Raw genomic sequence first — 9,406 nt, forward strand, 5'->3', positions numbered from 1 at the left:
TTTTTTTTTTTTTTTTTTTTTTTTTTTGGTTTTTCGAGACAGGGTTTCTCTGTGGCTTTGGAGCCTGTCCTGGAACTAGCTCTTGTAGACCAGGGGTTGGTCTCGAACTCACAGAGATCCGCATGCCTCTGCCTCCGGAGTGCTGGGATTAAAGGCGTATGCCACCATCGCCTGGTTTAGCAACTATTTTTTTACTCTCAATACAGTATTCAAAAAAACTTGAAATATTTAAGACTTTATTATAAAATATACTTTGGGCTACATATTTTTTCTGAATTTAAGATAGGCTAGGCTAAGCATGTTTCATAGACAAACTGGATTAAATTCATTTTTGGCTTATGGTATTTTAAAATAACATTATTCAACATTTGGCAAATTGAAAGAAATCAGACTATATGGTTTCGGATTGTGTATGGGCATTTGGCCTGTATGTATGTGTACCACATCCATGCCCAGCACCTGCAGATTCCCCAGACTGGAGTTGTAGATGGCTGTGAGCGCCATGGGGTGCCGTGCACTGAACTCCTGGGTCTCTGGAAGAATAGCCAGTGCTTTTAACTGCTGAGCCATTGCTCCTGCACTGTTTTAGTTTTATGTTTCGTCTACATGTGTGTGCACCCCAGGTATGCCTGGTTTTGCCTGTGGAGGTCAGAAGGGGGGTCAGATTCCCTAGAACGGGAGTTGTGCATAGTCATATACAACCCTCCCCTCCCCCAACACAAATACAAAAAGAAAATATACACAAATATACAAAGAAAACCAAGCAAAGGACAGAGACAAAAATCAAGAACCAGGCTGAAGGGTAGAGGGAGACAGTACCCTCTGAGAATGGGCCCGGACCCAAGGGTGAGCTGCAACCTGGGCCAGGGGCAGCCGCTCTGAAGGGTTGTGCTTGAGCAGCTTAGAGATGAGGTCCTTGGCACCCTCAGGCACAGACGGGGGGAACTTCAGGTCCACCTGCAGGCCAGGAAGGCAGAAAGGTTCTGTCTGTGTTACTCTGGCAACTCATTCTATCAAGAGAGTTGTGCATACCCCACCCCTAGGATAACCCACAAAGGATGGCTACAGGGGGCGGGGGAGCCATTTTCCTTTGGAAGGTTGCTGGTACTCATGCAGGCAGCAGCACTAGCTGATCTAGGGGGCTATAAAAAAAAGGACATGAAGGTGGGTGGGGCATGTGTTGGGAAAGGAGTTGGGGGCGGGGCTTGGAGAGGGGTGGGGGAGTTGTGTGTGTGTCTGTGTGTGTCTGTGGGGGGTGGGGGATGACAGTGGATATGATCAAGGGACATCGTATACCTGTATGAAGTTTTCAGGGAATAAATAAGTACTCACAAACAGGGAGCCTTTGCAGAGCCCTATAAATCCACGGGGCCCACCCCAGACCCTGGCTGCCACAGTACACAGAGTCCATGCAGGCTTCCCACCTTGACAATCCGACGGTATGTCTCACTGTGGTTAGCAGTCTCGAAGGGAGGGTTTCCCACCAGCAGTTCATAGCAGAGCACCCCAATGCACCATAGGTCTACCATTTCGTTATGCATGCGCCCCTCAATCATCTCTGGGGGCAGATAGTCCAGGGTGCCACACATGGTCTTCCTCCTGGTGGGATGAGGAAAGTGGGTAGGGTACCAGAAATCAGTACGCAGCCCGAGACCCCAGGATGCACTGGGGAGGGGGGGGGGAAGTGTCCATCTAAGTCAGATAGAGTGCCTGGAGTAGGATGTGGAAATTATATACATCAGAGTGTCCGAGATAGGGAAACATGGCTCCAGCATGGCCACACTAATGCAATATCTTATTTTTACTTTCTTTATTTTTTACTTTATTTTTTTGAGACAGTTTCTCTGTGTAGCCCTGGCTATCCTGGAACTCACTCTGTAGACCAGACTGGCTTCCATCTCAGAGATCTGCCTGCCTCTGCCTCCCGAGTGCTGGGATTAAACGTGTGCACCTCCACTATCCGGCTATTTTAATCTCAATAAATAAAAAAATAAAACAATCAGAGATGAGGACAATGCTCATTTCAAAGAAAAACAACAGAAACTATCTCTAACACCCAGCAAGCACATGCTACTTACATCAGATCACATTTTCACTGTGCAACCCCACGGAGCATTAAACACACACAATGCGGTCACCAGAAACTGTGATGTACACCTCTAATTCCAATACGTGGTAAATTTCTCGTTTTGTTTCTTCTGAGATAGGGTCTCTTTATAACATAGGTTTGGCTGGCCAGGAACTCACTAGGTAGAACAGACCAGCCTCGACCTCAGAGAGATCCACCTCCTTAGGGCTGGATTGAAAGGCATGAGCCACCTGGCTTATCCCAGCATTTGGGTGGCTGAGGTAAATTGTCAGTCTGAGGCCAGTTTGGGCTCCCAGGTAAAATCCTGTCTAAGAACTAGGAAGGTGTGTGGGGGGGGGGGCTCAGTAGTTAAGAGCACTGACTGCAGGACCCAAATTCAATTCCCAGCACCCACATGGCAACTCAGAGCTGTCTATAACTCCAAGATCTGACACTCTCACACCACACAGACATACAGGCAGACAAAACACCAAAGCACAAGAGTCATCAAAAAATGCTCATTAAAGCTGGGCAGTGGTAGCACACACTTTAATCCCATCACTTGGGGAGCAGAGGCAGGAGGATCTCTATGAGCTTGAGGCCAGCCCTGTCTAAAATTGAGTTCCAGGATAGCCAGGGTTAGAGAGAAATCCTGTCTCAAAAAAACAAAAACAAAAAAACCAAAAACAACAACAAAAAGTTAAAACACTGAGAAGAGGTGTTTAGGGATGTGGCTCACTGAGAGAGCATTTGCCTAGCATAGGCAACCCCCTGGGTTCCATCCTCAATACCGCAAACACACAAAACCAAATAAAATGGGACATGGGTAACCAGGCATGGCAGCGTGTGCCTGTGATACCAGACACTCATTTGGACAGCCTGGGCAGCACAGCGAGGCCATATTTCCTTAAAGGGTTGGCAGGGATAGACTTGACAGAGTGACACAAGCCTGTAATCTTACTGTGTTTGGAGGTAAAGGCAAGGATGGTGAACTTTGGCTACACAGTGAGTCTGAAGTCATTTACATAGGACCCTGTCTCAGTTCTAATCAGTCATTGTGGGAGTTTTCACAATGGTGTGGTGAGAAAGGGCCCAATATTTAATAGAGAAGGTTAGAAAATTCAGGGCATGAATCATAGAGTCACCTATTTCTGTAAAGATATCTTTATGTCAAGCCAGGCGGTGGTGGCGCACGCCTTTAATCCCAGCACTCGGGAGGCAGAGGCAGGCGGATCTCTCTGAGTTCGAGGCCAGCCTGGTCTACAAGAGCTAGTTCCAGGACAGAAACCTTGTCTCAAAAACAAAAACAAAACAAAACAAAACAAAGCGGGGGCTGGAGAGATGGCTCAGTGGTTAAGAGTATTGCCTGCTAGCTCAGTGGTTAAGAGCATTGCCTGCCCTTCCAAAGGTCCTGAGTTCAATTCCCAGCAACCACATGGTGGCTCACAACCATCTGTAATGAGGTCTGGTGCCCTCTTCTGGCCTGCAGGCATACAGACAGAACATTGTATACATAATAAATAAATAAACAAACAAAAAGCCCCCAAAATATCACTATGTCTATATTGCAGGGAGACAAACTCCATCCTGAGAAACGAGATATCTTAATTTTGTTTTTTGAAACAGAGTTTCTCTGTGCAACCGTCCTGGCTATCCTGAAACTCGCTCTGTAGACCAGGCTAGCCTGGTCACTCAGACCTGCCTGCCTGTCTCCTACGTGTTGGGATTAAAGGCCTGCACCACCACCAACCAGTTACAGAAGAGTTTTATACAGAACGTCACAGCCGCACACCAGGGACAGTCCCCTAGCCCCACTATACCTCAGGGAGGGGGCATGCACAGACCAGCCGAAGTCCGCAATCTTCAGCTCCCCCTGGAGACCTAACAGCAGGTTCTCGGGTTTTATGTCTCTGTGAATGACCTTCTTCTTGTGGCAGTACATCAGGGCATCCGACAGCTCCTCCATGATCTGCGAGGGTCCACAACAGAAGGTCAAACAGGCCTTCATTTCCGCCAACAGCCCCAGCCTCACAGCCCACACTGGGTCCTGACCGTGGCTGTCCGCTGCTCGTCGAAAGTTCGGTTCTTCTGTAGTTCCTTGTAGAGCTCCCCACGCGGGGCGTATTCCAGTATCAAGTAGATCCTCCGCCGGTCGTAGAAGTAGTTGTAGAGCTGAAGAATGTTGGGATGTCTGGGGCAAAGAGAGAGGAAGCTTCGGCTGGCGTTTAGGAGACAGAGGGCAGAGACCTAGATCGGGGTGGGAGCGGTAAGGAGGAGCTGGGCAGGTGGGCCCATTGTAGCAGACAGGGTTGGGATTGCAGTAAGAGGAACGTGACCCATTAGGTTGCAGGGGCGCCGGGGTCGGGGCGAGTGGCATACTTCAGATGCGCCTGGATTTCGATCTCTCGGCGCAGCTGGTGCTCCACTCCCTCCTTCTCGATCTGAGACTTGAAGAGGATCTTGAGCGCCACAATGAACTGGCTTTTCTTCTCCCGGGCCAAATACACATTTCCAAATTTGCCTTTGCCCAGAGGACGCCCAATCTCAAAGTCGTCAATAGTGAGGGTCCGCCTGATTTAAAAAAGTGTGGGGGGGAAGGCGCTAGCTCAGTGCATGGCTGGCTTAGATCCTCAAGGTGCTTGATTCCTCGCTCCTCGATCAGCTGCATGTTTCTCCATCCCTAACCCCCTTAACTTTGCCATTCTAGCCCCACCAACGCTCCTCGATCAGCTGCATGTTTCTCCATCCCTAACCCCCTTAACTTTGCCATTCTAGCCCCACCAACCACTGTTCAAGCTCCCCTACCTGCTCTGGGGTACTTACAAGGCAGTGGGGCCCCGACTGACATTTTCAGACAACTTCTGGCCAGGGGCGGCTAAAGGAGAGAGCAGGCATGTTGAGTTCCTCCTCTGACATGCTTAACTTATACCCTCTCTGAGGTTCCAGTCCCCTTGGGCCAGTTCTCCCCACTGTCCCAGGTACCTGTGCACTGGCCACTGGTACGGTTCATGAGAGCAAGTGTAGATGTCACAGCAGGCTCCTTCCGCAGCACTCTCTGGGGCAGGGTGTTCAGGCCCGAATAAGACTGAGGAGCAAAGGGTGGCTCTGAGGGTGTCCTTGTCCCTGAGGCCTAGCTGGAAGCAGCATTTCAGCTACCCATCATCCACTCACAGTTCAAAGAGCAATAGAGACACACTGTCATTTGGCTGGCTGCCTAGCCCCAAAGTTCTGCCCTTGCTCCATAAGAAAGGGGAAATTAAGAAACAGCTCAAGAGCCCCGTGTGCTGGCACACATCTGTAACCCCAGCCCTTAGGAGTTCAAGACAATCTGCAAAAGTCAGCTCAAGGCCAGTGTGAGCTAAATAAGACCTTGTTTTAACATCACCCACCCCCACCCCTCCCCCCAAACAAAATAACAAAAACCGAAAAGAGCAAAGTAAATGAATGACTGAAAAAAAACAACCCAGGGCTGGAGAGATGGCTCAGTGGTTAAGAGCATTGCCTGCTCTTCCAAAGGTCCTGAGTTCAATTCCCAGCAACCACATGGTGGCTCACAACCACCTGTGATGAGGTCTGATGCCCTCTTCTGACCTGCAGGCATACACGCAGACAGAATATTGTATACATAATAAATATTAAAAAAAAAAAACAAGACAAGGGGAAAAAAATCGACTCTGACATCTAACAATTCCCCTGGTCCTGGCCCACACAACCTTCTCAAGCATAGCGCTGTCCAAATAGTTCTACACACAACCCATTCATCCAGGCTCCCTTAAGAGCCTGAGCTCACCAAGTTGTAACATCAGTATTTAATCTTTTACAGTAACAGACCAGCGGTACTGAGGGACACAGACGGCCTTGGCCACCTCTCCCCTTTCCACTTCTCTGAGTAACAAAGGATTTCTTCTGGGAGTGACCAGGGTAAATATAACAGTGTGTCTCATTCAGACTCTGCAGTGCTCAGTGCAGGGAGAGGAAGCGGGGACAAGGAAACAGATGGACTGTCCAGGATGCCCAGGTCCCACCGACAGGGAACAGCCTGTGAAGGGTTCTTCATTTTGGGGGAGGGGGGGGACACAGGGTCCCATTATTTTGCCAAGCTCACTACAGGTGTGCTGTATTACAGGTGTGAAGGCGCCAGTGTGCCTACAAACCTCCTCCAGTGATCAGTATAGACTGGTCCATGTATTCATTCACACACACACACACACACACACACACACACCATTTCAAATCTATTTGCATCCTTAGTCCCAACCACTCGTTAAGATCAATTCCAGGGCTGGAGTGTAGCTCAATGGTTCATCAAAACTCAAGGCTCTGAGTTTGATATCCAGCCTCACAAATAAATATCAGACAGACCTGGACCTTTTAAACATTAGCTTTCTATGCTGCAGTCTAACTTCTGTGGAGCTAGTTTTTTTTTTTTTTTTTCAGCCTGGAGGGTGGGACTCACGGTCCGAAAGCACAGTGCTGCTGCTTGCTCAGTCCAGCTATTATTTGTAGGTGACAGGATCTCGGCTCTACAGAAGCCCTCAGATTCAGGTTGGCAGCATCTGACACGATAAGGCTGCAAGTGATCGACTGGGCTCTGCTGGCAACCTTTCCGAAGAGCAGCAGGGCCCTCCACCCATCATCTCCAAGGACTCGCCTTCCGGGGGAGGCGGGGCGAGGAATGTGGCCAGGACCTTACCTTCAGCGAGCTGTAGGGCCAGGGGTTGGCGTTCTCCTTCTGAGCCATTCTCCAGGAAAAGTCGGAGGAGAGCTGGGCAGAGAGGGCAACAGCGGAGAGAGACGGAAGGTGAGGAGGCGGATCTGCGGGGAGGGCGAGCCTGGGCGGGAGAAAGGAAGTGCCCAGGAAGTTGCAGGCCGAGGTCGGGGCGCATCCCCGCGCTCCCTCTGCACTCCTCTCCGCACCCCTACGCCCCCTCTGCACCCCTCCCTCTTAGCGACCCGGCTGGCACATGGCCAGTCCCACGGAGCCCGACCCCGTGGATCACCTGCGCTCTCGGGAGCCCACGGCTCAGCCGCCTTCCGCTCGGCTGGGCGCTTGCACGTTGGAGAAGCTGTCCCGCAGCTCCGTGACCCCGACACGTTCAAATTACCCGCTCTGAGCCCATTGGCTGAGCTGCCATGCAAGCCCACTGTCATTGGCTAAGTCTCTGGTGACGTTACTCGTTGAGATGCAAAAAAAAGGTGCGGGTTAAGAGGCTTGTTTCTCCATCTTGAGGCTGTGTCCCAAGGTCCTCACACTTTTTTTTTTCTCCTTCATAAAAAATTAAATATTTAAAGTGGACGGTGGTGGCTCGCGCCTTTCCCAGCACTCGGGAGGCAGAGACAGGCAGATCTCTCTCTCTCTCTTTGTCTCTCTCTCTGTCTCTCTCTGTCTCTCTCTCTGTTTCTGTCTCTCTCTGTGTCTCTCTGTCTCTGTCTCTGTCTCTCTCTCTCTCTCTCTCTCTCTCTCTGTCTCTGTCTCTCTCTCTCTCTCTCTCTGTGTGTGTGTGTGTGTGTGTGTAAAAAAAGTCTATTATGCCGCCACTGCTTAAACTGTCTGTTTACCTCGGGAGGGAGAGACAGGTGGATCTCTGTGAGTTCGAGGCCAGCCAGGTTTACAAAGCGAGTTCCAGGACAGCCAAGGCTAAACAGAGAAACCCCGTCTGGGGGTGGAGGGGACGACAACAAAAAAAAAACCAAACAAAATATCTGGTTCTCAGGAGAATTTAAATGCTGCCCTTAATATACTCTTTGTATATACAATCCTCCTTAAGTATCCTTGGTGTATTGTCTTTAGAACAACCTTTGATATCCAAACCCGGACTACTCAGGTCCCTTCTAAAAACAGGAATAATATTGTATACGACATAGTTTTTGCATTAAGTTTGTAATTCTTTCGGGCTCATTGGCTAATCTCTAGATCACCTAACTATCAAATACTACGGCAATACTGTGAAACAGTAGTAAGCTGTCTCCGAGGAAATACGACGCAGGGAGGAAAGGTCAATACAGATGCAATCGATTAGATGCGATGCGTGCTTAGACAGACAGGGAGGAAAAGTCAATACAGATGCAATCGATTAGATGAGATGCGTGGTTAGACAGACAGGCAGACAGTTTGTTGGGTCCATGGTTGTATTTCTGGGTTCTCTATTCTCCTTGTCTGTTTTGTATTTGGGTTTTGTTTGAGACAGGTGGCTCTGTTTAGCTTTCTGCCGCGGGTCTTTCTGTGCCGGTTCCCCGAGGGCTGTGGTGTTTGAAGAGTTTTAAAAACCAGCGTGTTCTCCATTCCTTGGCTAGGCACACTCCAAATCCACTCTCCTGCAGATGCTCTGTTTGTGTGTCCTTACTGTTTCGTTCTTAAAAATCCTTTAGCGTTTCTAGTTCTAGCATCAGGCTTGGAATTCCAGCACTCTGGAGCCCGAGGCAGGAGGATTGCCAGGAGTTCCAGGCTACAGTTCAAACAAGTAAACAAATTCTGTAAATTACCAGTTCCCCCTGAGTTAGCTCTTGATTTTCATCCCATCTCTGAGTAATGGTAAGTGTAGCTTCTTCTGGCCAAGTAACATCAAGGCGGCCACGAGGGACTTTACCCGGTTTTCCTGCCAAGGGCTGACACTTCACACACCTGGGAAGGAGCAGAACTATTTTGGGGGCTCCAAAGATTGGGCATATGCAACTTCCGCAACAAAGACTGTGTGTCCCTGTCTTAGTACATGTGACAAAGTGACCGATCTGGCACAAGACAGGACAAGGCCCAGGAGGGAGTGCGGTGAAGGGGGCAAGATTCTAGTTGGCTTGGCATCTGTTGGGTGGGTAGCATCCTGAGGCCCAAATTCCTCACCGGGAAACCCTCCCGCACAGACAAAGTGTAGCTGCTGGAGCAAAGAAGTATCAGGATGTGAAGCTGTTCATCTATCTGGGAAGACAAGGTGTGTGTGATGTGCATGTGCCCACACATGTGTACATGTGTGTATTTGTACATATGTGTGCGTGTGTACGTATGTGTGTGCAGGTATGTGTGTATTGATGCATATGTGTATATATGTGTGTGTCCGTGTGTGTCCATGTATGTGTGTGTGGTACAGGAGAGGTGGGTTGGGCGAGAAGAGTTTGCTAGCTTGGGTTTTTCTACTTCTTTCTTTTGTTCTGCTTTTTTTTCCCCTTTAAAAAAACAAACTGAAGGGGGCTGGAGAGATGGCTCAGTGGTTAAGAGCATTGCTTGCTCTTCCAAAGGTCCTGAGTTCAATTCCTGGCAACCACAACCATCTGGGTGCCCTCTTCTGGCCTGCAGACATACACCCAGACAGAATATTGTATACATAATAAATAAATAAATAAATA

At 49.2% G+C, this 9,406-nt stretch overlaps 1 protein-coding gene across 3 annotated transcripts; it reads right to left on the reverse strand.

The window, feature by feature from the left end:
• Positions 1–218: 218 nt before the first annotated feature.
• Positions 219–7,178, reverse strand: Aurkb (aurora kinase B). 3 transcript variants are annotated; one of them, XM_050162842.1, is made up of 9 exons: positions 7,069–7,178; positions 6,762–6,900; positions 5,051–5,153; positions 4,892–4,943; positions 4,448–4,639; positions 4,121–4,259; positions 3,889–4,037; positions 1,425–1,599; positions 219–957 (listed from the first exon to the last, which is right to left on the reverse strand). In XM_050162842.1, exons 2-9 carry the CDS (start codon positions 6,807–6,809, stop codon positions 784–786), a joined length of 1,032 nt encoding a protein of 343 aa, XP_050018799.1. In that variant the 5' UTR covers positions 6,810–6,900; positions 7,069–7,178; the 3' UTR covers positions 219–783. The 3 variants fall into 3 exon arrangements, with proteins under 3 accessions (XP_050018799.1, XP_050018798.1, XP_050018800.1); XM_050162841.1 differs by having other exon boundaries at positions 6,762–6,833; positions 7,069–7,162; XM_050162843.1 differs by lacking the exon at positions 7,069–7,178 and having other exon boundaries at positions 5,051–5,234; positions 6,762–6,821.
• Between the last annotated feature and the right edge of the window lie 2,228 nt (positions 7,179–9,406).

The sequence above is a fragment of the Alexandromys fortis genome, unplaced genomic scaffold, assembly GCF_014885135.2.
Source record: "Alexandromys fortis isolate MF-2015 unplaced genomic scaffold, M_Fortis_MF-2015_v1.1 scaffold_84, whole genome shotgun sequence".
NCBI lineage: Eukaryota > Metazoa > Chordata > Mammalia > Rodentia > Cricetidae > Alexandromys > Alexandromys fortis.